Source organism: Calonectris borealis, chromosome 7 (assembly GCF_964195595.1).
Source record: "Calonectris borealis chromosome 7, bCalBor7.hap1.2, whole genome shotgun sequence".
NCBI lineage: Eukaryota > Metazoa > Chordata > Aves > Procellariiformes > Procellariidae > Calonectris > Calonectris borealis.
The window spans coordinates 28,566,362-28,593,780 of NC_134318.1; the positions used below are offsets into that span (position 1 = coordinate 28,566,362).

The 27,419-nt window shown below is 65.7% G+C and overlaps 1 protein-coding gene across 4 annotated transcripts; it reads left to right on the plus strand.

Moving 5' to 3' along the window:
* Positions 1–26,593, plus strand: LDB1 (LIM domain binding 1). Of its 4 annotated transcripts, none has more exons than XM_075154859.1 (11): positions 1–126; positions 20,197–20,299; positions 20,877–20,921; positions 21,147–21,222; positions 21,555–21,657; positions 21,869–22,041; positions 22,281–22,403; positions 22,544–22,627; positions 22,931–23,054; positions 23,495–23,637; positions 24,002–26,593. In XM_075154859.1, exons 1-11 carry the CDS (start codon positions 102–104, stop codon positions 24,230–24,232), a joined length of 1,230 nt encoding a protein of 409 aa, XP_075010960.1. In that variant the 5' UTR covers positions 1–101; the 3' UTR covers positions 24,233–26,593. The 4 variants fall into 4 exon arrangements, with proteins under 4 accessions (XP_075010960.1, XP_075010959.1, XP_075010958.1 ...); XM_075154858.1 differs by having other exon boundaries at positions 2–126; positions 23,495–23,643; XM_075154857.1 differs by lacking the exon at positions 1–126 and adding an exon at positions 12,047–12,066.
* Positions 26,594–27,419: the final 826 nt, after the last annotated feature.

Here is a 27,419-nt window from a genome sequence, read left to right on the forward strand (position 1 = left end):
CCCGCCGCCCGCCGCGCCGGAGCCCGCGGCGCGCCGCCCATGCGAGACCCCCGCGGCCCGGGCAGCGCGCAGCGACCCCCGGCTGGGCCAGGCATGTGAAGATGTCAGTGGGCTGTGCATGCCCTGGTGAGTGCCGCGGCGGCGGGGGGCCGGGTGTGGGGCGGGGGGCTGCCCGTGGGGCTGGGGTCCCCACGGCACTGGGGCTGGGGTCCGGTTATGGGACGGGGCCGCAATGGTATTGGCGCTGGGGTCTGGCTATGGGGCTGAGGTCCCCACGGCGTTGGCATTGGGGTCTGGTTATGGGGCTGGGTCCCGGAAGCATGGGGACTGGGGTCTGGCTATGGGGCTGGGATCCCCACTGCATTGATGCTGGTGAATGGCTATGGGGCTGGGTCCCCACGGCATTGGTGTTGGGGGCTGCCTGTGGGGCTGGGACCCATTGCATGGGTGCTGGGTCTAGCCATGGTGCCAGGGTCCCCGTGGCATGGCTGCTGGGAGCTGACTATGGGTCTGGGGTCTCCATGGCATTGGTGCTGGCATCTGGATTTGGGGCTGGGTCCCTGGGGCATGGCTGCTGGGAGCTGACTACGGGGCTGAGGGTTCCTCAGCGTGGGTGCTGTGGTTTGGCCATGGGGCTGGGGTCTCCATGGTGTTGGTGCTGGGGTCCAGCTATGGAGTGGGGGTCAGCAGGGTGTGGGGACTGGGGTCCCAGCACTATGGCATGGCCGTTGGGTCCAGCCATGGGGATGGGGTACCCATGGTGTGGCTGTCCAGTTCAGCCGTAGGGCTGGAGTCCCCAGGGCATGGGTCCTAGGGTCTGGCTGTGGGGCTGGGACCCCACAGCGTGGGTGCTGGTGCCTAGCTATGGGGCTGGGACCCCACAGCGTGGGTGCTGGTGCCTAGCTATGGGGCTAGGGCCCCACAGCATGGGTGCTGGGGTCTGGATGTGGAGCTGGGATCCCCATGCCATGGATGCTGAGGTCTGCTTTCAGGCTGGGGCCCCACGGCATGGGTGTGAGTGCCAGTCCCAGGACTGGGAGCCGGCAGGCAGGGTGCTGCAGGGGCGCTGGGCAGGCGTGCGGGTGGCACTGTGAGGGGTGACCCCGAAGCAGCCCCCGTGGCTGGGGCAATAGCTCTGTGGGGTGCTCCTGCTCCCCACGTGGGTGTGGGGCACAGGGTCCCTGGAGGGGCTTGGCCATGCTGCCGGTGGGTGTGGGTGCCCCCACCCCGTGGCCATTGTGGGGTCCCTGCTGAGGGGCTTCTTCCCCGTCCTGGCCCCCGTGGGCTGGCAGGGCTGTTGGGGTACCCTGGGGGGGTGTGGCGAGTTGGTGAGGTCTCAGCGCCTGGCAGGGTGCTCCTGCGGGGATGCTCAGCCGGATGCCTGGGGTCTGGGGCAGGTTCGGGGCAGCTGGCCTGGCCGCGTTGCCTGCTGCTGTGTGCAGGACGTCGCCGTGCCGGGAGCAAGGCAGGGCAGGGGTCCCAGAGGGCCGCCGGAGCCTGCTCCGGCACCAGGTCCTGGTGGCGGAAGGGGGGAGCCCTGCCCAGGGGTGCTTGGGGGCCCTGGCGAAGGGGTTCTGCTGTTTCCCTGGGCAGCTGGCGCTTGGGGTCCCTGTGGGGGGACAGCGGGGATGCTTTTCGGCCCAGCTCCCATGATGGCTTTCCGGTGCCCCCACGGTCCCGAGGGAGCCTCCCACCAGGCCGGGACCCCCACGCTGGGTGGCTGCGGGGGGCAGCGGGGCGTTGCAATGGCAAGGTCTCTGCGCATCCCCCGGGGCCGCCTCCGCTGAGGGGTTTGCAGCTGGATCCCCGGGGCGGGGAAGGGGGGTGCCCCTGCGTGGCGGCCCCCCGCCCCTGCGCTGCCTGCGCCTCTCCGCCGTGTTTCCATGAAGGCAGGCGGCCCCTTCCCCCATCCTCCTCCTCCATCTCCCACTGGAAGCTGCCAGAGCGCTGCTTCCTCAAGCAGAAAGTCACGTGAACCTCCCTGCGAGCCAGGCCGAGCAGCCACAGCACCCGCCCCGGCAGGCACCCCGCACCCGGGGGCTCGACCCCCTCCCCAACACCCCTCCCCGGCCTTGGCGGGGGTCCCACCTTGGCGGGGGCGAAGGCAGAGCGGTGGCTAACGTCGGGGCCCCGGCACGTCCCCCTGGGAGCTGGCCCCGTGCCACCGGGAATGTCATCGCCATGTTGGTGGGCGCAAAGCGGGGGGGTCCTCCCTCGGTGCAGTGGTGGGGGGCCGTGGGGTCGCCCCGCGGCCGGGAGCATCCCTGCAGATGGCTTCGTGTGTCGTCCCCCCGACCCCCCGCCGCCGCTGCCCGCTCCCCCGTGGCGGGGAGGACACAGGGGTGCGTGCAACGTGCGTGCACACGCGCGTGTGCCCCCCGCCTCTCCCCCCGCTCCCCCGCCGGGGCTGGGTGGCACATCCAGAGCCTGCGCCCCCCTCCCCCTTCCCCTCCCCGGACTGTTTATCGGAATATAGAAAAAACAAGCTCTGCCGCTGGCCTCCCGCCAGCCAGAAACATTTAATGAGCCGCTCTGCCCAGGCTGCTCTTCGGGGCTGCGTTAACTTGGAGGAGTTTCCTGCCTGGGAGCTGCTGCCAGGGGGGTCTCGGCCACCCCCCTTCAAAATTGTGCCCTCCCCGGGGGGGGGGTGATGCGCTCCCTGCCATCCCCGGGGGTGCATCCTGCCCCGCTGCAGCTCCTCTTGCACCCCCGCCAGGGATGTTTCCCTGCTCCTCACCCCCCTTTGCAAGAGCTCTGGGGCAGGGGGGGCTGCTCAGCTGGGAACCTGCTGCCGTCCTTGTGCCCGAGGACGGTTGGGGGCTGCTGGGCTCAGTGGAGGGCTGGGGGAGGCCTTCAGCCCCCAGCCCAGAAATGGAGATGTGAGCAGGGAGAGCGCGCCGGGCTCAGAGGGGAGCAGAGGCCGGAGCCACCCGGTGCTGGTGGTGCCATCCCCAGGGCTGCTGGGAGCAGGGCTGGCAGCCCGGCCGCTCGGCTCAGCCCTTTGCACCGGGCAGGCCTTGGCATCCAGACCTCAGCGGGGTCCTGACCCCCAGGGGCACCACTGCCCCAGCGTGCTCCATGCTTTCTTTTTTAATTATTTTTATTACTATTATTATTTTTCCCCTCTTAGTGGAGGTGTCGGTGCAGAGAGGGGGAGGAGGGGAGCGGAGCTGTGCTCCCTCCCTGCGGGGCTGGCTCCGGCTCTGGCTTCACGGCGGGGAAGCGACGTTCCTGAGGTCAGCACCTTCCCTGGGACGCCTTGCAGGGAGCCTGGCTGTGCACCCCTCTGGCAGGAGGGCGGACTTCCCGACCCACGCGCTTCGGGTCCCGGGATGGACGTGCCCGGCCGGGGGACAATCCGTTGCCGTTTCCCTCCCTTCTGTGGAGCTGGCGCCATGCGTCCCCCGCCGTCACGAGGCCGAGCTGTGCCACGTGCCTCCTGCGACAGATGCGCTGGGAGAGGGATGGCGGCGCACGGGGAGCGGGCTGAGCGCTGCAGGGGGGTCGGGCAGCTGAGGTGTGTGGGCTCTGGCTCCGAAACACCCCCCGGGACTGCCTGGCACCTTGGGGTGCACCTGGGCACGCTGCGGGGAGGGAGCAGCAGGGATCCCAAGGCCTCATCCTGCACAGCCGCGCACTCTCACCCAGGCTCTCTTCTTGTTGCCGGCGATGCTTGGACAGAAGGCGCCATTCGCCCCGTCCCCCTCTGTGCAGCAAAGTGCCCGCCCGGTAGATGCCACGTGCGCCATGTCACCTGGCGTGCTCCGGCGAAGGCAGGATGGGGTCAGGGCTACCTAGGGCTTGGTGAGGCGGTTCCTTGGGGTTTTGGGTGCTGGTGTGAGGCTGGATTGCAGCCCCATCACAGTGCTCCTTGGGGCGGCGCAAGCTCACCCTGCTGCCGGCTCGGCTTCGCCCGGAGAAACGTGGGTGGGTTAGTGCTGTACCAGCGGGCTCAGCGCTGGGTGTCTGTGCCGGGCTCCAAATTTACTCCAGAAATGGCTTTGTCTGCTCAACACAAAGCTGCAGTAAAAGCTGCTCCCTTGGGGAGTGGGTGGGTGCTAGCCAGCAGGATGGAACCCCCGGGGCAGGGAGGCGTCCCCCGCAACCCGGGAGTACTTGTGGCCAGCAGTGCACTAGCCCGATGGCTACATGCCCCTGGGCAGGGCAGGAGTGGCAGCAGCCCAGGCATCCCCTGCCCGTCCCAGGTGTGTTCAGCTCACTCGATTCACGCCACCCTCTCCACCCCCCTCCGCTGTGGGATTCCCCAGCCACATCCGTGTTGCTGTACGCACGAGGCGCGGGGCTGCGTGGAGTGCTGGGAGCGCGCCGGGAGCACGCGTGCCCATGCACGGCGGCTGCCGGTGCGTCCTGGGGCGCGCTGCACCGCCGGCACAGCCTGCGAGAGCCCCCAGCTCCCTGCAGGGTGATGTGGGTCCCATGGGGCCACCGTTGTGCGCAGCGTGGATGCACCCCTTTTTTACCTCGTGCCCGGGGAGCAGCGGGTGTCGGGGCGGCTGGGCTGGGTGTCCCCTCCCCGGGGCGGCGGTGGGTGCAGGCAGGATGGGGCTGGGTGACCGTTATCGGCCTGCCTGCAGGCTGAGGCTGTGGTTTCCTGCCGGTGCTGGGGCGGGGAGGGTGCTGGGGAGCTGGGGGTCTGCCAGGGCCCCACCTGGAGCGGGGATGATGTCAGCTGTCTGCCTGGGACCCCCTGACCCGGGGGCTTTGCTGGGCAGGGATGGGGTGGCCACAGCGGGGGTGATGCTGGCAGGTTTTTGGGAGGTTCGCTGCAGCGTGCTCACAGAGGTGCGGGAGCGCAGGCTGTGCACCGGCACAGGGTGTCCCCCTTGGGCTGGGGTGCTGGTGGGTGCCGGGAGGGACGGGACCCCTCCAGAGCTGTCAGACTGGCCCCCCATCGCTCTTCGCTCCCTCCCGGGCAGGTCGCTGATCGGGGCGAACGTTAGGCCGGGGCGTAATCTCCCCTGCCGCAGGCGCCAGCCCCTGCCCGGCCCCACCCTGCCCGCGGGGCGGCAGATAACGCCCTGCCCGCACCCCTCTGCGGCCCCTTTCTCTGGGGGGCCCGCTGGGGTGTAGCTCCCGCCCCCCCTTTGCAGGGTCTCTCTCTGGCCCCGGCATTGCGGGACCCCCAGGCAAGTCCCAGAGGTCCCCCTTCACCAGGGTGACAGTCCCTGCCCCCCGGGATGGCCCCCGGTGCGGGGGTGGCAGGCAGGGGGCGGGCGGCCCTCTGCTTTCTGGAGGAGCAGCAGCCCCAGCCCCCCTCCTACGCGCCGAGGGGCTGGTGCTGGGAGCGCAGCCAGGTTTCTGCAGCGCAGCCCAGGTGGAGCTGCTGCCTGAGCCAGGCTGGGACGCCGCCGCGCCGGGGATGGAGATGGGCGAGGGCTGGCGGGGTGGCAGCCCCCCACGGGGTGTGCAGCCCCCCACAGTGGGGCAGCTCTCGTGCCCCCCCTGCTCTGCAGCAGCCGGTTGCGCCAACCTCTGCTCTGCCCCAAGTGTCCTCCTCCGGCCAGGGTCGTGCACAGCCCCGGGGGCTCCCCTCGAGGGCAGGGGCTGCCCCTGCCCGCTGCAGGCAGCTGCCCTCCCTCCCTCCCTCCCTCCCCTGCGGGGCGGTGGGTGCGAGCTCTCGCCCGCCCCGGCTCCTGCCTCCCCGCCGGCGGGAGCAGATGGAGGCACGCCGCGTCGCAGGCACGCAGATCCACCGGGCACGGGGCAGGCCCGGGCGCCCCGGCCTGCCTGCACCAACCGGCCCAGGGTGAGCCTGGGGCAGCTGCAGGCAGGGGCAGGCAGGGGCAAGGCAGCGGGAGCTCTCTCCCCGCCGGGGACGGTAGCGCTGGTGTGGCGGCGCGGAGCTGCTGGAGGAGCCCGGCGTGGGGCAGCGGTGCCTGGGGTCAGGAGTGGGAGTGTCGCCTGGGCACGGGTGGTGCCAGCCTGCCAGAAATCCTTGCGGAGGGGCATTTCCCCGCTGAGGCTGGGGAGACGCCGTCACGCTCCTCCCAGCTCGGCAGCCCCTGCCAAATCCTCTGGGCAGCCACAGCGTGCCGAGGCGCCCTGCCTGCTGCCAGCGCGTGCGCGGCAGGAGGCTCGGACCGGTGGCGAGGTCCCCCCCGAACCCCAGGGGGCTGCCCCCGAGCAGGGTGGACGGGGCTGGATGTCCGCTCCTGGCGGGCACTGGACCCGGAGCCGGGGGAGCGGCCGTCCCCATCCCGCGGTGGCCGTGTCCCTGCTTGGCCTGTGGGGAGGAGGCGGCTGCTGACAGGAAGGACACGCATGTTAGAAACGAAAACACGGCAGCGAGAGGAAGCAGAAGCGATGCATTATTGATGGAGCTATTTGATGCTGCTATATTCGGAGAGCCGCTCCGGAGCGCTTGGCAGCACCGTGCGGGGGGTAGCAGGGGGGTGGGCTCTGCTGGCGGAGACTTACCTGCTTCGAGTCAACCACGTGCGGCCATGGCCCCGGGAGATGTCCCCTGCCTTCTCCTGGAGGGCTTCCAACATGGGAGGGCACGGTGACATGTGGGTACCAGGGGGGTGCCAGCCCTGTGCTTATCCCTGGGCAGGTGGAGGTTTGATGGGTGGCAGCTCCCAGCCGTGCAGATCTCTGTGGGGATGCCGGGGGTCCTACTGCGGCTCAGGAGGCAGAGGGGAGGGGATGGAGGGGGAGCAGCAGGCCAGGGACCGGTGTGCTCTCCCAGCTGGAGCTCCAGGGCTGGGTGTCGAGGGCCGTCAGAAGGCGGGCTGTGCCTTGGTTTCCCTTTTAAGCAGCAGTGCCTGCTCCTTGGGAGGGTGAAGGTCTTCTGAGGGACAGCAGGCAGACACAGGATGCTGGGGCTTCGCAGCCATGCTGCATGTCACCCCTCCCCGCTGTGGGATCCCGGGCCTGGCCAGGCTGCCGGGACCAGCCCCAGACCAGGAAAGGGGCTGTAAAACGAACCATTCTTGTAACATGAGAGAATCCACCTGGAGCCTCCGGAGCTGTAAAACCCAGCGGCTCTGGCAGGCTGGCCCCGGGCTGCTGCTAGAGGGGCCGGGGCTCGCTGCTGCGGGTGGCTGTGCTGGGGCCGAGCTCTCGCAGGACGTGTGTTGCGATGTCTCAAGGACAGCACGGGAACACTGCGGGGCATTTCTCTGGTGCTGGTGCCACGGGGAAACCCCTTGCCAGCAGGACCTGCCAAAGCCTGACTGCGGACTGCGCCTTCCCCTTGGCTCCTGCGGCCAGCTGAGCAGCGCTGCGGCCGACCCACCATGCCGGAGCAAGGCGTGATGTGAGGGCGAACACGCCGTATGGATCCTGTGCACTTTGGGGTCCTGCACCCCCCTGTAATCTTTCTCCACCTCCTCTTGTTTTGGAGGGGGTTGGCACAGATGCACGCACTTGGTTGCTGCTCGTCCAGTGCTTGCGTACGCAGATCTTTTTCTCCGTCCCCCGCGGGATGCTCAAGATGTGACCCTGTAACTCCCCGCCCTGCCCTGGCAGCCAGCTTTTCCCCCAGCACCTGGGCTTTCCTCCTGCCTCTGCGTGTCTGGAAGTGGTTCTGGTTTTGAAGGGTTAATCCCAGGAGCCCCCAGGATCTGCCGCCTGCCCAGCATGACTCACCGTTGAGTTTCCAGCCTCCCCCAAGCCTCTCTCCCGGGGAGAGATGGAACCATGCCTTCTCCAGCCAAAAAAGGGGGCCTCTCCTGCCCCAGACCCCCGCCTTGATCTGGGCGTGCATTGCTTTAGTGGGGAGAGAAGCCCCTCCTTGAGAAACAGGGAAGCAGAGCATATTTCTGTTTGAAAGGTGGAAGGATTTGGGGGGGATGGCGGTTGGCTTCCTGAAAGGGGGACTCTGGGGTACATGCTGTGCTGCACCGGTGCAAGCTGTGTTTGCATGCATGCGACAGTGCCCTGGTCTCGCTGCTGTTTGGGCAAGTCCAGGAGGTTTGGAAGTGCCAGGCCAGTCCCCTGTGCAGGCTGTGCCATTTGCAGAGCTAGCAGATTTTTATTATTATTATTTTTTATGTAAGCATGCGTCTGCGTCCCTGCTCTACGCCTGCGCCTGCTGGGGCCCTGGCCGGGTGTCAGCGCGAGCATGCCCTGCCTCTGCTGCCCTGCTCGCCTGGGATCCCTCATGCGTGCTCTGCGGGCACACCGAGCCCCGGCCACGGGGATCAGAGAGACCCCGGCATCCCCCAGCTGCTGTGGTCCCCACCGGGCTCTTCCCATCCACCTGCCCAGGATGCATCCCTGTGCTCACTCTTGCTCCCAGGCTGCTGCCAGTTCCCTGGCCGAGACCTGCACCGAGTGTCGGAGCAGGGCTGGGCTTTGGGGAGCCCGGGCAGATGTGGGACCCTTGCTAGGGGGAGAGTGGAGGGTGGGATCGGGGGGATGCGGTGCCCCATCACAAAAACCCGGGGAGCTGGAATCGCCCTCCGCTCCCCCCGCCCTGTGGGCGAGGAAGGGGCTCCCCCCACTGCTGTCGCTGCCACACACGCTTCCCAGCTGCATCCCAGCCCTTCTGCTCTCCATCCAGCATCTATTTAATTATTAACTCAGCTATAACCATAAACAGCTGGGGCTGCTGCAGCCACGTGGACCAGTCCAGCGCTGTCGTCAGAGCCGAGCAGGGACACGTGAGCAGTCCCGGAGGGCTGCTGAGCCCCGGGATAAATTGCTTGGGGCATGTTTGCCATGGATGCGCTGGGCTGTGGAGCGTGGGGATCGGTGGGGGCTCCTCTCTGGTCCCCCGGCCATGGCACCGGCCCGGGAGTCGCTGGTATAGGGGCAAAACGTCCCTTTTTGCGGTGTTTTGCAGTAACGGCGTGGTGTTGAGCGCTGGTGGCTGGCTGTGCCTCGTGCATCCTTGAGCCCTGGCGTGGGAACGGGGTGCAGGCGGGCTGTATTTAATGGCCTGTCTTGACCAGGAGGGCTGTGCCTTCCCGTTCACCGGCGTTACGGCCAGCGTGGTTTATTGGCCTAATGACGGCGGGTGGCAGCCTGCCGCAGCCCCATCTCGCCTGGTGCTACATAGATGCGGGCTGACAGGGGGACGGGCAGCGAAGGGGCAGCGTGTCGGGGCACTCGCAGCATCCCTGGTGCCCGGTTCCTGCGACACCAACAGCGTGGGTACCTCCAGCTGCACGTGCCTTTCAGAGCGGGATTTCACCGAGGTTTTGGGGTTTGCAGTGAGTTTTTCTCTCTGTTTATCTAGGTTTTACAAAGAGTTTTGCTCTGTTTATCCATGTGCCCCTGGAAAGTGGTGCTCACTGCAGGTTAGCCTGCAAGGGGAAGGGGAAATTAGGCACGATGGCATGATGGGGACCATCATGGGGCCGGAGCCGGAGCCTCGCTCAGCCAAGGGGCGCGGGGGACAGGAGTGGGGGGATGCTGCTGCAGAGCCGCTCCTGCCTCTTCGGCGCTGGTCCCAGCCAGCAGCACACCAGGTTGGGGAGCAGGGGGCTGCCCCCAGTCCTCAGGTGCAGGGCTTTGGGGGTGCACGGGCACGGAGGGGAGGACAGCCCTGAAACCTCATGGCTGAGGTTTTGTGCCCGCCATGCACTGTCAGGGGGACGAGCTCAGCGGGACCTGACCGGTTGTGCCTGCATTACCCCATGGCTGCTGTTTCGGGGAGGGGACGGGGCGCAGGCCCGGCCCGGCCGAGCGAGCAAGGGGGTGTGGGAAGGTGTGCGTGCCCCGGGCGTGGGCGCACACCTGGCTGGGGGTGTGCCGGGAGGCGTTTGGGGAGACGTGCAAGCGCATGCTGGCCCGTGAGCGTGCATGCAAGCCCGCGTGTGCAGGGCGAGATGCACCAACATGTGCATGTGTGTGTGCCTGCGACAGCCCCGCGTGCCGAGCCCGGCTCTGCGACATGGAGCTGGGGGCTCTTGGGGTTTGGGGGGGGATCCAGGCTGGGCTCTGGGGTCCCGGCTCATGTCCCTGCTGCCCATGGGATCGCTGGCTGGGTCGGGAGCACAGGTCTATGCTACTCTGATTTGCCAGGACAGGGAGCAGGAGCTTGCAAGGGGCAGGTGTGGGCAAGGGAGGAATGGAAAAAAATGGGATTTTTTTGTAATGGAAATTTTCATAATGGAAATTTTTTACAAAAATGGAAATTTTTGTAGAAACTCCTAATTGAAAAAGGTTGGATTTTTGTGAAAGGAAGGAGACCTTTTGGGTCTGCTGGCAGTTGCAAACCAGCACATTTTATTTTTAATACACCCTCCCAAACGAAACGGTGGTATTTTTTTGCCTCGCCAGAAGCTGGAGGAAAGGGAAACAAGTTTCAGAAAGAAAAATCCTGAAAAACTTCAAAGAAACCCCAAACCAAACTAGGGGAAAAGTATATTTTTATTGAAACTTTCGCAGGGGGAGGACACCTTTCCCCGGCTGATGCCGAGTTCCTCAGCGGGACCCGGCTCCTGCATCCCGGGCAGCGCTGGTACGGGGGCGGGTGGGGGGCAGCTCTCCGGGGACCCCCTTTTGGCCCTCACCCCCGGTCCGCGGGCACCCGCTTCCCCTCCCCGCCCCGGCAGCGAGGGCCGGGTGGGGGGGTCGGGAGGGGGGGAGCGGTCTCCGCCGCCGCCGCAGCCATTGTGGTCCCGGCCGCGGCGCAGACAAAGGAAGCGCCCCCGCCCCGCCCCGCGCCCCGCCCGCCCCGCCCCGCCCCCGCGGCGGCCCAGCGCCCGCCCGCCCGCCGCCCGCGCCGCCGCCGGACCCCCGCCCGCCGCCAGCGCCGTGAGTCACCCCGCCCCCCCCGCGGAAGTTTCCCGGTCCCGGCCCCCCCTGCCCCCCCCGGTGGCGGCCCCGCTCGGGCGGCGGAGGGGAGGGCCGGGGTCCCGCCCGCGCCGCCCCCGCGCCTGCGAAGTTGTGCGCGGCCGCACCGCGCCGCCGCTCCCCGCCCGGCCCCCCACACGGCCCGGGATCCCCGCTGCAGCCCCCTGCCCGCCCGCCCCCTCTGCTTCCCCCTGCCCGCCCGCCCCTTCTGCCTCCGCTCCGGCGCCGTCCCTGTCCCCAGCTCCCCTCTCCCTCCCTCCCCAGCTCCCCCCTCCATCCCTCCCCGGCTCCCCCCTGCATCCCTGGCCCCCCGGCTTGTTCCCTCCCCACCAGCTCCCCTGCCCATCCATCCCCAGGTCCCCTGCCTGTCGCCCCCCCTCCCTGCTTGTCCCCCCCAGCTCCCCTCTCCATCCCCCAGGTCTTGGCTTTCGGAGAGGCACCCCCAGCCCCATGGGGTGCTGCCGGCAGCCCCCATGCCCCGCCGTGCCCTGCTTCATCCCAGCCTGCAGCTCCCTTTGTTCTTCCCCCGGCTCCTTCCCCTGCCCGAGCCCCCTGACAGCTGCCCCGCGCCCTCCCGGTCCCCCTGCACACGCTGTCACGGGGGCCATGGGGCCGGTGCCCGGCTCCGGGGGCTGCACACTCGCCTCCCCTCCCTGCCTGCTGCAACTTCATCCTTGCCCGAGGCTCAGAGGGTCCCGCCAGCCTCCCACGGGTGCCTGGAAGGGAATAAAAGGTGCAAGGGGTGCAAACGCAGGGGGGCCATGCACCTTCTTGCAGGAGCTGCCCTGCCAGTGGGTCTGGGTTCGGGGGGCTGTGAGTGCAGGGGGCTCATCGTCCCCAGCAGACAAAGCCCGGGGCAGCTGGAGCAGGGGGCCAGGCTGGGGGTGGGCGCAGCATCCTCGGGGCCAGGGAAAACTCAGCGCTGCAGCTCCAGTGCAGAAATCGGCATGCGTCCCAGGGCTGCGGAGGGATATCTTATCCGGGGGGGTGTTCCCCTGAAGGCCCCCCCGGGAGAGCATGCTGTGGCGGGCTGCCCTGGTCTCAGGTGGCTGGCCGGGCTCTAGCCTCCAGCGATCCCTGCCAGCCCGCCCGCCCGGGATGGGCGATAAGATAAGCACCCTATGGCAGCATTGCCGGGAGCTGGCCCCCACGCCGCTGGGGCAGCTCCCGATCCCTTTGCTGCAGCCCTGGCTGGCAGGGGCCAGGCACCGCGGCAGGAGCCCGGGGAGCAGCCACCGGCTTCTGCCAAGGCTGGTGTCGCAGCAGGAGCCCAAACAAGAGGTGGCGGCCGGTCCCTGGGTGAGATGCGAGCAAAGGGCTCGGAGGCTGTGGGGTCCCGCGGGGAATCGCCTTCTGGGGCATGGAGCGGTGCACCCACTCTGCATCGCAAACCCTCGGCTGTTTCCTTCTCACCAGGAGGGTCTGAGCTGGCTCGTGGGTGCCCGGTGGGTGAGGCAGGCGTGGGAGCAAACACCCCTTCCCGGGGTCTCCCCAGTTTGTTCTTCCCGTGCTTTCGATAGCACCTTGTCTTGGCAGTTTTGCAGCGACTCCTCCAGCTCTGGTCAGTTATCAGCCCTTACCACTTCTGTTGTAAGTACGGACAAATTCGGGTGTCCTTATTCCTTCTTTAAAGCCTCAGATTTTGGGGTGTTCTCGTTGTGGAAGAATTGTGGTTTTCTCTGAAGAAGAACCGAACGCGGTCTCTGGCCTCCTGGTTTTGTAGAAATCCCAGGTGTGTGATCCGAGCACGCCTTAAAGACTGGGGAGAGAGGCGCCGAGCAGAGCTACACGCAAGCTGTGTTGCTTCAAAAAGGGAAAGAAAAGTTGCGATCCGAGGGGACACAGGCTGGCGCTGGAGGGTTTGGTGATACAGGGTTTTCGCCATCGTTTGGTGGGGACTTTTCCCCTTGCCCGCAGCAGGTCACAGTCCCTGTGAAATAGGAAGAGGCCAGTGAAAAGCCACAGAAATTCACTTGTGAGCAAAGGTGCCCCGGGCTGGGGACCTGGAGCCTCTTTCAGCTTCTTTTTGGAAAGCGGTGAGAGCTGGCAGCCCCGAGCCTCCCCAACCCCTCGAGATGCGGGAGCGGAGGGCGAGGTGGGCCAGCCCAGCCCCAGGGCCTCTTCCCCGTCCCGTGGCTGGCAGGGCAGCAGCAGCGCTTGTCCCCGAGTGGTCTCTCCCAGCATGCCAGCCTTCGCGCACTTGCAGCTCTGCACCGGTGTGAACTTGAGGTCTGCGTAAAAAAATACGAACCCCGGGTCCTGCGTGGTGGCGGAGTAGCTGCAGCGCTTCTCCTGGCCCTCTCCCTTGGAAACCTCCCGTCCTCCGAGCGACCCGGGGACGCTGTTGTTTGCACCGCCTGCGTGTGTGTTCGTGGGTTGCAACGCTTGCTTTGCTGAGGTTTGCTGCCTCACCGGTTGCTGTTGTTTCGGGTGGACTGGTATTGCGACCGGGGATGCCCGGCCGAGAGGGTTTCCCCAGGGCTGTACTGCGATGGTGGAGATGGTTTCTGCAGCGCTGTGCTGCTGGGGCTGGGAGCTTGGGCTGGGTTGCTCGTGCCTCGGGAGCACCAGGCAGGTGTGCTCGGCCGTACCCTGTCCCTCGCACCCTGGGGTTTTGGCCCCATCCTGCACTGGTCGTCCAAAGCCCTGGCGACAGCACGTGCTGCCAGCGCAGTGGCGCGGTGCGAGTCCAGCAACCGCAAGCGTTTGCTCTGTCCCCAGCGCTGCCAGCGACCCGCCCCGTCCTTTGCTCAGCTGCTCCCGCGTCGCCTCTTAAACCGAGTCCTAAAGAGAAAGAAGTTCAGCCTGAGCGGGGGGGGAGAAGCTTGCCCTGACAGCTCGAAGAAGTGATGGAGGTACTTTGCAAGCTGCAGCGAGCAGGTTCCCACCATGCTTGCACCGTCCCTCCCCTCTGCGGGCATCCCGCTGGAGTAGACGGCGAGCGGTCCGGCCCTTGGGGCGAGCACTGCGCCCCAGCGCCCCAGGCACGCGCCGCCCCGGTGCGGCCAGCTGGAAGGCGCCAGCTCCCACCGCATCTTTGCAGTGGGAGTTATCCAGTTTTTTTCCCCCCTGGAGCAGGCGGCTGGCTGGCTGCCAGGGCCGTGGGGCTCCACCTAGGATGCAACATGGAGCGAGGCGGCTGTCGGCAGCGGGGCCGCCGTCTCCGGAGACTACGCGTCCCAGCGTGCAGCACTCGGCGCCGTTGGCAGCGGCGGGGAGCGAGGTGGAGCATTGCATCCCGGGATCGCGAATCTCCATGCGCCACGTGGGGGCTGACAGCCTCCCGCGCTCCGAGGCGGCGGTGCTTGGGGGTCCTGTGGGTCCGGGGGGTCAGCCCAGGGATCCCCCTCTGTGGCCGGAGGACAGACCTCAGCCTCTCGCTGCTGCTTCCCTGCCCTGCGGCTCTCGGCTCCAGCCCTCCTGGGCAGATCCTGTCCCTGCGGAGGGCTGCCCCGAGCAGCAGCCCCACAACGCTGTGCAGAGCCGTGTGGTTTTGCTCCGCCACGTGCGTGGCGGGCAAGGAGCCGGGAGCAGGAGCAGAGATGCTGCAAGGCTCTGCAGGGCCATCGCCTTGGTTGGCTACGGCTGTGAAAGTTTCCTTGCTGCCACAGAGCCTAAAAAACCTTTGAAGATGAAAATCCTAGTTTGTCGGGAGGCTTTTTTTCACGGCATGCTGACAAGGGTTTTTTTTCCAGCCCCGTGGTTCCCACATCGTGTCGTTTGTTTGCTTGCCGGTGCTGCCCCGGTGCGTGCTGCGGGAGGGATGGGAGCCCGGCAGCCGCAGGAGCCCTGCAGGGTGGCAGGGCCCCGGGGTGGGGTGTCTAGGTGAGAGGGAAAGCGGCCAAAAATGTGAAAGGTGCGTTCCTGGGGCTGAAACACGCAGCGTTTGATTACGGATCGTCTTTGAGACGGCGAGCCCCAAGGAGTAATTAGGGACAGTGGGATATTTCCCTGAGAGTCGCAGGAAATGACTGCCTCGTGGTAAGTTGATAGTAGTGGAGCTGAAACTGGGTTATCTGTGGGATTGCATCTGGGGCTTGCAGCCTTGGATGTGATTCAATTTTCAGGCTGTTTTGCAATTGGCAGGGCGTGCTCTCCCGTTTTCCCTCCTGGAGAAATCCCCGTCCACGTGTCTGAATCATCTGAGGGCCAAAACGGGAAAGGGGAGACTCCTGCCGTCCCTAGGGTTACTGCAGGGCAGTGAGGTCCCTCGGCGGCCCGCTGAGTACCCCGCTCCACAGGATGCCTTCCCAGGAGACCCGGGGCTCCGACAGAGCTGAGGCTGAAGGACCGCGCTGAGCCTCAGCCCGCAAATCCACGTCCCAGCCCGGGCTCTCCTCGCCCGCTGCTTTTCGGATAGCGCCGCCTCGCAGCCTGCATCAAATTTGTCATTTTGTAATAATTAGCTGCAGCTGGGGGGCTGCAGTGGGCTGCAGTGGGGGACTTTTGCACTGATGTTGCAGAATGCGACCTGGAGCTGGGGCACGCGTCCCTCCCTGCTGCCTTGCGCGTGGGGCACACCGCGCACGGCCGCGTGGCGCGGGCAGGGAGGCAGCTCGTGGTTAAGATCAGCTCCGTGGCTCACTCGGATGTGTGGCTTAAGAAAAGCGAGAGGGCAATCCCTGCGCGCCGCAGGGCGGGCGGTGCTGCGGGTTTCATCTCTGTGCGGGTCAGGGCCGGGTGGCTGGCTGGGTTCATCTCTGGAGGCAGCTGGATCCATGGCATCATCCCCCGGTCTCCTCCAGGAGCGGTGTCTCCTCTTCCCTGGGCAGCCCGGCCTCCCGGGAGCTTTGGCTGGGTCAGTTCTGCATTTTCAAAGCAAATGGGGATGCTGCAAGTTGAGATTGTCGCTGAGCACGTCTTGGGCCATGCCTTGGTGTGTGCTGCCTGGGTTCCTGTCAGTTTAATAACAACATCAGGGTTTGCAACTGGCCTCGCTCCATCCCCTCCGCTCCAAAGAAGAGGAGAAAGAAGAGGTGAAGGCAGGTTTGTGGGCACTGCTCCGTACGCTTCTGCCTGTCTCAGTCGCTCTGGATGCTTCTCTGTGTTTGCCCCTCAGCTTCCCCAGCACCAGGCATCGTCACTGGGCAAAGCCACGTGAATTATTTGAGACGCTGCCCTGCACCCGGCTCTGGATAGCACCCTCCTGGATAGCACCCTCCCGGCAGCCCTGCCAGTGGGACTGGGCTGGGAAGATGGATTTCCTGCTGCTATCACGGCTTCCACACCCCGGCGAGGCAGCCCTGCGAAACAATGCCGCTATTTACACTTTAAAGCCTCGTTAGGCAGCCAGGAAGCAGCAGGCACGGTGCATGCCGGGAAGCAGCGACAGCCTTTACGCGAAGGCTAGCCCCTCTTCTTCGCCGCCGGGCTGCTGGGAGGAGCAGGGTGCTCCCTTGCTGAGCTGTAACCCTGCAGCCTCTTTCAAGCCCCGTTTGTTCAGGTTTTTTTATCTTTTTTTTTTTTTAGCTTCTGGAGTTCCTGCTTCGTTGCTGAGCTTTGCTGCTTGCATAGAAAGCGCTGGCTGCCCGGCCGGGGACGGCTCCTCTCTGGGACCGATTCCTGCTGGTGGCCGCAGGTGTGGGAGCAAGACGCCGGCGCTGCTCCGCCTTTGTCCTCAGCAGCTCTTTGCTCTTTGCTGTCGAGACGGAGCAAGAGGAGTGCAGGCAGGGGCTTTTCTCCCTGCCAGACACCAGGGAAGGCTCTGTGTGTCCCCTGCCCGGGCAGGCAGCTCCCCGGCCGGTACTGGTCTCAGCTCACGGTACCCTGCTGTCTCCCGGCTGTGCTGACTCCGCAAGGTGCCCACTGTGTTCTTGGCTCCTTGGGAAACCTGACGTTCCCCAGCTCTGGGGGCTTGGTTAGGGTTTTAACCATTCTGCTCCAGCGAACCCGCCGGGCAGTACACCAGAAGAGCTTTCCCCGCAGGGCTGGCAGCTCGCAGGCAGGGAAAGCGGAGGAGAAGGCAGGCGGAGGGTTGGGCAGCACCGGGCTGTACGTGAGTCACTGGCAGAGCACCCGCCTTCCCTTCCCCGGGCGCCCGCCTGCCTGGAGCTGCTTGCTTGCCCAAGCTCTCGTGGCAGCTCCGTGCAGCACCAGCCAGCTCCATCCTGCCCCCGGCCGGGGACCTGGCCTCGGCAGAGGACGCTGAACCGGGGCATCCCTCCGCGGGGTTCCCTTCTCCCGCACCTCCCCACCGAGGAGGAGCCGTGGGGCCGCCTACCTGGCTGCGGGCACCGCGCCGTTTGCCCGGACCTGCCCAGGCCGGTAGCTCGCCAGCTGCAGCGTCAGCCTGATTTTTTCCCTTGCCGACCGTGCACGTGTTTTTGCGGCGCTGGGCAAGCGCCCGGGGACGGCCATGGGAAGCCTCTCCCGTCGGCTTGGGGTCTGCAGGGGCATCGCACGCCCAGCTGCCAAGCGGCATCCCTGCTTGCACCGAGCCTGCCCGGATCCTGCCTGGATCCGCTGTGCTCAAAGCAGGGGCATGGGGAGACATCGGCTGGGGCGAAGCGCTGGGCTTGGCTCCGCAAGGGCCGCATCCTGCGGGTCTGGGTCCCTGCGCCCGGCGGGACAGGGCTTGCTGGGAGCTGGAGCAGCGTGAAGGGAACGGGCGGTGGTGGAGACAGGCTGGACTGGGCAGCGGGACCCTCGTGTGGATAAAAGTTGGTGTTGATGCTGCTGCTGCTGTAAAGTAATTGCGTTATTTCGTGTAACGCGTGTGGTGTGAGTGTTTGCAGTGAATGTAGAATTCGGACGGCCGGTATCAAATCCTAAGGCTATTGTTAGCATTATTTAAAGCCACTGAATCCAGTAACATATTTTACCCTGCATTAAAAATAATAGTCGGTCAGGATGCCGGTGCTGCTGGGGTTGCATAACAGGCTCTTCTCCACTCCTGTAGATCCCGAGATAGGTCACTCAGGGAAGGCCCAAAAGCAGGTCGTGTCCGTATTAACCTGCTTGGGAAGGCCCAGGATGGAAATGGATTCTGGGGTCGGAGCGTCGGGCAGGCTCGTCTGCTGTCCCGCCTGCAGGAGCAGGGGGCTAGGGAAGAGCACGAGAAGCAGAACAGATGGGGAGTGATGTGTCCCCCTGGTCTCACCGCCCCAGGAGACCTTCCTGCACCCCAAGAAGCAAGATGGGGACCGAGGACAGGAAGAAACCTTGGGGACTTTTTCCTCCCATCTCTCATCAGTGAATAAAAACAAAGCGTCGGAGGACGAGACCTGCTGGGTCTGATTTTTTTCTCTCCCCCGAGGACATGGTGACCAGAAACAAGCAGTTCAGCTCCCCGTCTCCAGCCACTGCTGTCTCTGCCTAATGAATCGGTTCGTTTTCAACAGAAGACACACGGTTTTGGGAAGTTTCCTATGCATCAAGCACACTTCGACATCGTGTTGTTTCACAGCAGCGCGGAGGAAATGGAAATGCTGTGTTTTTAGTGCAATTCCGGTTGAATTACAATTTCCATTAGGCACAAGTTGACAGGGATTAAAGCAGAAAACAAAAATTCCCTCGCACCAGCACCGACCTCCTTATTAAAAAAATTTTTATCTATGAAAACGTTAGGTAAGAGCAAGGGGCCGACGTTGTTAGCAGCCATATGAGAAATTGTGCCGTGCCCCACTTATCCTCGCTGCAGGCGGGCAGGAGCAAGGAGCGGGAGCGGCGAGCCCCCGGCGGAGCGGCCAGGCTCGCTCCAGCCCTGCGGGACCGCTGTGTCCTGGTGGGTGCTCAGGAGACGCTGGGTTTGGCTGCCACGGGGAAACATGGTGAAAAGACACCGGGGCCGCAAGAAGACAAGAATCAAGGAGTGAAACACAGGTTTCCCCTGTTCCAAGTTGGGTTTAATGCCGGGGAGGTGACTCCCTCTATTTTTGACCAGCCCTTCCTTCCTCAGCTGCGTGTGCAATCCCTGCGACTGCGAGCTTGGGGTCCCAAGGGCTCGGCAGGGTTGAGGGCGATGCCCTGATCATCTGGATATCTGGGGTCCCGGTGCTGGTGGCACTGCTTTCCTTAACCCTGATGCTTTTTGCTCCCCTCCTGCATCCGTCGCAGCCGAGTGGCTGCTCTGATCCTGTCCCTGCGCCCTTCCCTGCAGCCCGGCCGTGCGGCGGTGCCCGGACGGGCAGCAGCGTGCCTGGTGCCTCCTGGATGCTTCCCTCCCCCGCTGGGCTCGCTTTCTGCAGCACCGGGCGGCAATCCTGGTGGCTCGTGGGCGTTGGGAAGTGCCCGGCCCAGGGCTGTGTGCGGACGGGCGGCCGACGGGGATCTCGCCTCGGCCCCGGCTGCGGCCAGCGGCCAGCTTCGGGGCCGCCGCCTGCGGTGCGGCGGGGGGAGACGTGCCCGCGCGCGGCAGGGCCGGCTGAGCCGGTGGAGCCGGAGCTGCCTGGCAGCCCGCCCGCCGCTGCTGCGCCCCATCCAGGTCAGCCCGTCTGCCCGGCCGCCCGCCGCGGGGGAGCCGCGTGCCTCGGCAGCGCTGGGGCGCAGCGTGCCGGGTCCTGCCAGCCGCGGGGCGTGCCGGGGCTCCCGCGGGGCTCGGGGAGGGGCGCTGGCAGCCGCCGCTCCTGGGAACCTGCCCCGGCGGCGGGAGGGGGCCGGTGAGCGTGGGAGCCCCCGGCTGCCCCTTGGGAGCCCGGATGGGGCTGGCCGTGCCGGCGTGGCTGGATCCGACGGGCATCCCTGTCTCCCGTCGGCAGGCCGGGGGGGTCCGCGGGTTGCTTTCAGGGGTGGGCGCTGGCTTGCACACGTTGCATGCCCTGTTGCACACCGGGGGCCCTCCGTGGGCTCCTCGTCCTTTGCCCCGGTGCTGCGGGGGGCAGCGAGGCCTTGGGGTGGTTTGATCAGGGCTGGGGGCGAGTGTGTGGGATCTCCCCGTCCACCTGGAGCCGGGCGGCCGCTGGCCTGCCCGAGCGGCAGATGGTGGCTGCCTGGGGACCCGCCATCCATCCCTCCGGGCGATTATTCACCCGTCGCCATGGTGATAGAAAGGTCAGCGAAAAGATCCCGTGTGATTCCTGGGTCGGGTCGGTGGGATTAGGAGCGGCGCAGGAGGGATGGGTAGGGGGAGGATAGGGCCCAGCCCTGCCCCTCGGCTCACCAGCTGGACTGTCCCTCTCGGGCACCCTCCCCAGAGCCCGGACAAACTCTGGGCACCAGTGGGAAATCCCTGGGATGGGGCCGGGCCCCTCCGTCTGCTGATCCTGAATGCTCAGCCCTGACCCTGTGGGTCCCATCCTGCACGGGGAAGGCCTGGAGCTGTGTGTGGGGTGAAGGGGCTGGGCTGGCACCGGGGGAGAGCAGAGGAGGGATGGGGCTGTGCTGATGAGGGGCTTGGCTGGTCCTGCGTCCTTCCTCCTCCTCCTCCTCGCAGCAGGGTGTCTCTCCTCGCAGGGTGCCTCCGGCTGACCCGTGTCCCCTCTCTCTCTCCAGGCTGTTCCTCTAAGTCATTCAAGCTGTACTCGCCAAAGGAGCCCCCGAACGGCAACGCCTTCCCCCCCTTCCACCCAGGCACCATGCTGGATCGAGATGTGGGGTGAGCTGGGACCCGGGGAGGGGTCTGCAAGGTTTGGGGTGCTCTGCGGTCTGCACCCCTGGGTCTCTCTGTGGTGCTCTCCAGCAGCGCACGGAGGCTGCGGCGCATGGAGTTGAGTTAGCGCAAGGGGAGAGAGGGGATCGGAGCAGGCATGGGTGGGACTGGGTGGAGAAAGGGCAATATTTGGGATGAAGGGAGCTCTGTGGGGCCAAGCCCCTTGCCAAGCCAAGCCCCTGGGACGACCCAGGACAGGGAGCGCTCCCAACTTCTGCCAAAACAGCCCCTTCTCCAACCTCCGTCCTGCCTGGCACCAGCCCCAGCTGCAGAGGAGCCAGGCATGTGTCCGGAGAGCCACAGGCCAGGTCCCGGGGTGGTGGAGCGGCCACTGGTGCGGGAGCAGAGCCCAATTTCAGGGAAGCCCACGGGGCCGTTGGCAGCCAGGGTGCAGCCTGCACCGTGCGTGGGGTCTCGCCTCCAGCGAGCCCGACCGCCTGTAGGCAGGGAAGGGGGAGCTGCGACAGGCAGGGAGGGAGATCCCCACCAGCACTGACCTGCCTGTGTTCCTTTGCCCCCCCAGACCTACTCCCATGTACCCACCGACATACCTGGAGCCTGGAATCGGGTAAGTGTGGGGGTCTGGCCGGGACCCCGCTGGGAGGGGAGCTCGTGCCTGCGGCAGGGATGCCTCGACAGGGCTGACATGCTGCTGGCCGCAGGGGTTTGCGAGGGGGTTGCTCAGACTCTGCCCATCCCTGGAGGGGCTGTGTGTCACCCGCTGTGGGCTCGGGACCCCTCCCCACCCCGAGGCTGCCTCCCCCTCTGACTGCTTGCTCTGCTCTCTGGGCAGGAGGCACACGCCGTATGGGAACCAGACTGACTACAGGATATTTGAGCTCAACAAGCGGCTGCAGAACTGGACAGAGGTGGGGAGCAGGGGGAGCGAGAGGCGGCCAGGGATGGGGGGACGCTCCCAGGTGTGCGTTTTGGGGAGGGGGTCCTCTGCGCTGCTTGCCCTAGCGAGCTGCCTTGGCTCTAGGAGGATCCCCTTGGCAGCGGGGTCCTGTCCTGCTGTGCAGGTCCCCGAGCGCCTTGTCCCTCGCTTGGCCATAGGACAGGGTTCATCATCCCTGTCTCCAAGTGCTCAGCCAGAAGCACAGCCCTCCGGGGGCCGAGCGCGTGGCTGCTGCGCCTGGCAGCCAGCAGCTGTCTGTCTGTCTCCCCTCTCCGTAACCTGGCATCTCTCCGCCGCCCCCAGGAATGTGACAATCTGTGGTGGGACGCCTTCACCACGGAGTTCTTCGAGGATGACGCCATGTTAACAATCACTTTCTGCTTGGAGGATGGACCAAAGAGATACAGTGAGTAACAGCTTGAGCCCTCCTTCCCCAGGGCGTTGCGTCTCTGGCAGGAGATGCGGTGGTTGCGCTGTGCGGGGGGATGCGGGCAGGGTGTTGGGAACTCAGCTGCCTCCAGCCAGCGGGAACTGGGGAACCCTCTCCCCGTGCAGCCCCAAGGCACGTCTGAGTGAGCCAGGTTACTGACACTTTCTTCCTCCTTCTCCCGCTCCAGCGATCGGCCGGACTCTGATTCCCCGTTACTTCCGCAGCATCTTTGAAGGGGGGGCCACAGAGCTCTACTACGTGCTCAAGCATCCCAAGGAGTCCTTCCACAACAACTTCGTCTCGCTGGACTGTGACCAGTGCACCATGGTCACCCAGCACGGCAAGCCCATGTTCACCCAGGTACCAGCTGCGCCCGCAGCTTCTCCTGCCCCTTGTGCCTTGGTCCAGTGTGCACTTGCAGTGGCTGCGGTCCCACGGGGCCGTTGTGGGCTCGTGGGTTGTGGGTTTGGCTTGTGCCGAGCCTCATGGCAGGCAGGGGCAAGCCTGGGAGGGTGTCCCAGTGCGCAGCAGTGGGTTCCCAGAGGATCTGGGTGGGGGGAAGCGGGGACAGCCTGTGCCTGACCCTGCGCCCTGCCCAGGTGTGTGTGGAGGGGCGGCTCTACCTGGAGTTCATGTTCGACGACATGATGAGGATAAAGACGTGGCATTTCAGCATCCGCCAGCATCGAGAGCTCATCCCCCGCAGCATCCTTGCCATGCATGTGAGTACCGCTCCGGGAGGTCCCCCGGGGCACGAGTGACACAGGGCTGCTGAGCTCCTCTCCCTGCTGCACAGGCTGGGGCACAGGATGGCCGTCCCCTGCCGGGATGCAGCTGAGCTGTCTGTCCCTCTTGCTCCTAGGCACAGGACCCCCAGATGCTGGACCAGTTATCCAAGAACATCACCCGCTGTGGGCTCTCAAACTCCACACTCAACTACCTCCGAGTAAGCGTGCGGGAAGAGGGGGGGACGCAGCTCTGCTCCCGGGGGGGGCCGAGGGTGGCCACGTCTTGTGCTCTCAGCTGCCCGATGGCTGGCTACCCTGGGGTGCGGGGGGGCAGCGGGGCAGGCTCTGCAAGAGGGATCTTGCAGACGGGCTGCAGAGAGCCGTGGGGCAGTGGGTCTGCCAGAGCCCGCGGGCTCCCAGCGCGGCTTGGGTCGGCGCAGCGCAGATGGCTGCCCAACAGAGGGGCTTTTGCTGGGGTCTGGAGCATCGCGATCTAACCCCAGCCTGTCTGCTCCCTGCAGCTCTGTGTAATCCTAGAACCAATGCAGGAGCTCATGTCACGGCACAAGACCTACAGCCTCAGTCCCCGGGACTGCCTCAAGACTTGCCTCTTCCAGAAGTGGCAGCGGATGGTCGCTCCGCCTGGTGAGTCTCACGCTGCCTGCTGTGCTGCCTGCGGGTCTCCGGGGCTGCCCGCTCAGGCCCTGCCCTCGGCGCAGGCTTCTCCCAGCCCCAGAGCCTGTCCCTGGCCTCGTCTGGCGAGGCTGGGGGCGGCGAGTCAGGCAGCCAGCTTCCTTCTCTGCTGGCCTGCCTTCCCGCTGGGGCAGAGCGGGGCTGCAGGCGGCCAGCGCTCCCTGCCCGGGGGCTGCCAGCAGCTTGTGGAAAGCAAAGCAGGGACGGAAATCTTCCCTGCACCCTCTTCTGTCCCCTGGGCTGGGGGGACAGTGAAGCTGCGGAGGGGAGGAGAGCGGCAATGGTGCCCCAGGGGAGATGTGGCCCTTGCAGAGAAGGGGATTTGCAGAGAAGGGGCTGGGGAGCACCGGATCCTTCTCGTCGGGACTGACCATGTCTCCCTCCTCCGCCAGCGGAGCCAGCGCGGCAGCAGCCCAGCAAGCGCCGGAAAAGGAAGATGTCGGGGGGCAGCACCATGAGCTCTGGCGGGGGAAACACCAACAACAGCAACAGCAAGAAGAAGAGCCCGGCCAGCACCTTTGCCCTGTCCAGTCAGGTACCTGTAAGCATCCCGTTTCCATTCTCTCTTCCTCCCCCGGGGTGGAGGGGAGGGCTCCCTGCCCCAGCCCCCGGGAGTGGCTAGGGGGAGACCCCGGGGACTGCCTGTCCGAGCCCCCCCAGCTCTCTCTGGTTGATGGGGAGAAGGAGGGGGTGTCCCAGCTGCCTTCCCTGAGCTGCTTTGCTCCCCTGCAAGGGGGTCAGGGTGTGCTGCCCCACGGGGTGCCCGAGCCTCGGGTCCTGTGATGGAAACGAGGACGTGGCCCTGCGGCTGGGGAAAGGGGCTGCGGTGTCGGGGGGTGGGTCTGGCGGCCCGGGCTCCCCCCACCTCGATTATGTTTCGGGACCGTCTCCCCTTTCAGGATGTGATGGTGGTAGGCGAGCCCACGCTGATGGGGGGGGAGTTTGGGGACGAGGACGAGCGGCTCATCACCCGGCTGGAGAACACGCAGTTTGACGCCGCCAACGGCATCGACGACGAGGACAGCTTCAACAACTCGCCGGCGCTGGGGGCCAACAGCCCCTGGAACAGCAAACCGCCCTCCAGCCAGGAGAGCAAGTCAGAGAACCCCACGTCGCAGGCGTCGCAGTAACGGCCCCCCCGCCGCCCCGTGGACTCAGTCCCAACCGATCTACCTGTACATTTGCAACAGAGAGTGACTGGGAAGCGGCGAGGTACTGGGGGCGGATCGGTGCCCCGCAGCCGACGGGGTGCACGGCCCGGGGCGCGCGCCAGGCGGGCAGCCCCCAGCCCTCTCCCCCCACCGCCTCCCCGCTCCCCCCACGCCTGCCTCCCCGGACCCCAGGGCAGGAGTGGGTTTCCAGGGCCGTAGCTTCGTTATTCCCCTTTCTCCCTCTTCTTCCCTGCTTCTTCCCTGGAGAGCTACTCATCCCCGCCCCGATGTGCCCAGCCCCTGCCTGCTGAGCGGGGAGAATTAGGAGGGAGGTGTCGGCAGTGGCTGGCGCGACCGGGAAGCTGGTGGCATGCAGATGCCATGTGTTGGGGTCTGGCACAGCCCAGAGACCCTCCTCCTCCTCCTCCTCCCCGGGTCCTGCGGCTGGGGTTTGCTGGGCAGCCACCTGCAGCGGGGTTGCACATCCCCAGCCCAACCTGGGGCTGGGTGGGGGGGCCGGTGATGGAAAGCCTTCCCCGTGCCGCCGGCTCTGCCACGGAGCCTCCTCCGGCCGGGGTCGGATCCTGCTGCGCTGGGGTGGTGTCTGGGATAGGGCCCCGTCGCATTTCCCCGCTCTCCTGCACCCTCCCCTTCCCCTCGCTCCCCAGGGGCGAGAGCGCAGCAGGGCCGTGGGGGGACTCTGTATATAGGAAGTGCGGGGCAGGGGGGAGCTTGGGGGGGCTGGGGGAGCACGGAGGACCCGCGGCTCTGCCAGAGCAGCCGGTGCCCTCGCTCCCTGCCTGCAGCCCCTGCGTTTCCCCCTGCCCCGTGTGAGTCCGCCTGGGGCCCCTTTGCAATCCCCGGCTCCCGGTACCTCCTACTTTTGTCTTTTTTTAAGAAAAAAAAAATAATATTATTAAAATTGTAAGTTTAAAAAAAAGAAAGAAAAAAAAAAAAATGGGAAAAGCCCCCCCCAGCCCCCTCGCTGGTTCCCCCCTCCCCGCCCCGAGCCCTCTCACCCTGTCCTGACTTTTGTACAGGCTTCTTCTCTTGGGAGTCTCGTTTTATATCCAGTTCGGAGAGCTTCAAACCAAGGAGAGACTTTGCAGACTTCCTTTCTAATCCCTCCAGGGGCCAGGGGGGGCAGCCCCTCGCCTCCCTCCTCAATGTAAATCTTGTGTGCTGTTGTCCCCGCTCCCCCCCTCGGGTTCGTGTACCTCGTGCTTGTACATTTCCGCGCTGTAGACAGTGTGTACGATACTGTTCTTTCAATGTGTTATCACTAGAGCAGGTGCCTCCATTGATGTTAGGGGAAACGATGAGAAAAATAATAATTTTTGGGGTTTTTTTGGTTTTAAAAAAAAAAAAAAAAGAAAAAAAAATAATAATCCCTTCCAAGGCTTCTTCCGAGGAGAAGATGGGAAGTGCCGGGGGAGGGCGTTTGTGCTCACCAGCTCACCCCAGCAGCCTCGGAGGGGGGTTTTGGGGGGAGCCGGGGGTCAGGGCTGTCCGTGGGCACCCCCCGGTGTGGCCCTGAGGTGGGGTTGCAGCGAGCGCTGCCCCGGGGGTGGTCGGGGTGGGGGGGCTGCCCTGGGGGGGGCGGTGTGTGGAAGAGTGCGTGTGCGAGAGGTCTGTATGTCTGTCTGTGCGTGTATAAGGGAGCCCCGGGCAGGCGGAGCAGCCCTGCGGTTTAGGGGAGAAGGGGGGTGCACCTCACTCTCTGCCGGCCCCCCCCAGCTCCCCGCTGGGGATCCCACAGCACGTGTCCTGCTGCCCCGTGGGGCTGGGGGCTGGCAGGTGTCACTGGGGGGCTGCCCCCAGCGCAGGGGGCTCTGGCTGCAGCAGGGGTGCTGCCTGCACCCTGTGCCTCGCCCACCCGTGGCTGAGAGTGCAGGGGGTGGCCGAGCCGGGGGAGGTTGGGCTGGGAGACAGGAGCCCCTTGGCTCAGCCCTGGCCTGATCTCAAGCCCAAAATCTCCAGAGACGCCTGCTTTGGCTCCTGGGCCCCTGCACGGGCAGCCCGGAGGCGGAGGGCTCAGCCCCGTGGACCCCCAGCTGCAGGCATGGGGGGTCCCCATGGCCTCTTTGCAGGTTTGGGGGAGGCTCCCAGGGTGGGAGCCCGGCGTGACAGGGAGGGGGCTCTGCTTTGCAATTAAGGTACGATTCTCGCTGCCACGCTGCTCGGCTCCCGTGGAGGGTGCGGAGCCCCTCGCTGCCCCCCCGGGCACACTGTAATGCCTTTTTGTTTCTTTTTTTTTTTTTTTTTTTTCTCCTTCCTCCCCTCCATAGTTTGTGCCATTTATGAGTCATGTATGGTACCAATAAAATGACTTTTCGGTTTGAGGCTGTCCCGAGCGCTTATTTCTGAGCATGGGACCTGGCCAGTGCGGGCCAGGCAGAGGGTGGTCCCCTCATGCCCCTGGTGCCCTGGCTGGGGGGAGCGGGCACAGGGCTCGCTGTGCTCCCAGGACGACGCTGGCTCGCCTCAGGCTGCTGATTCCCAGCCAGGCCCCAGCCGGCTCTCTGCCGCACCGTGGAAAGCAGAAATCCCAGCAAGGACAGGGCACGGCGCTGCTGGGAAACGGCCCTGTCCCTGAGCCAGAGCAAACAAGTGGCTCAGGGCCTGCCCTGACACCAAGGTGATGGGCACGTCCCCTGGGGAGCAGCAGGGGTGCTACAGTCCCACTGTGGGAACCGGGCAGCAGCAGCCGAGTGGCATGCAGGGTTCCTGGGGGGGGGGCAAAGGAGGGGCAGTGACTCCCCCCCGGAGCAGGAGGCACAGCACCAGCCTCCATGGGGGCTGCCCTGATCTCCTTCCAGGAGCTGGGGGGCTCCACGCCAGCGCTGGAGGTAAGATGCTGGTCCCCAGTTCCCCCAACCAGCTGGCCCCAGAGGTGACATTTTGTTGTCTCCACTGGGTGGGTGGTCCAGGGGCAGCCAGGCTCAGCCCCCAGCTATGGGGACACAGTGGACTTAAACTGTGGGTGCCTCATCCAATGCAATCTCCCCCCTAGCCAAATGTGCAGGGCAAGGAGCCTGCGGCTGTGGGTAACACTGGGGTGCGGGCAGATCTGGCAGTAATGGGGGAGGAAAAAGGGATGGGGGGGGAAACCAGGCTCTTAAAATACGGCTGATGCAGTGGAGGGGCAGGATGGGTCCATGTCTTT

Excerpts from the sequence above, each read along its gene's own strand:
- LDB1 (XM_075154858.1), top strand. The coding sequence starts at position 102 with ATGTCAGTGGGCTGTGCATGCCCTG. Across the intron at positions 127-20,196 it reads AGTGGGCTGTGCATGCCCTG|GCTGTTCCTCTAAGTCATTC; the intron begins GTGAGTGCCGCG and ends CTCTCTCTCCAG. Across the intron at positions 23,055-23,494 it reads GCGGATGGTCGCTCCGCCTG|CGGAGCCAGCGCGGCAGCAG; the intron begins GTGAGTCTCACG and ends CTCCTCCGCCAG.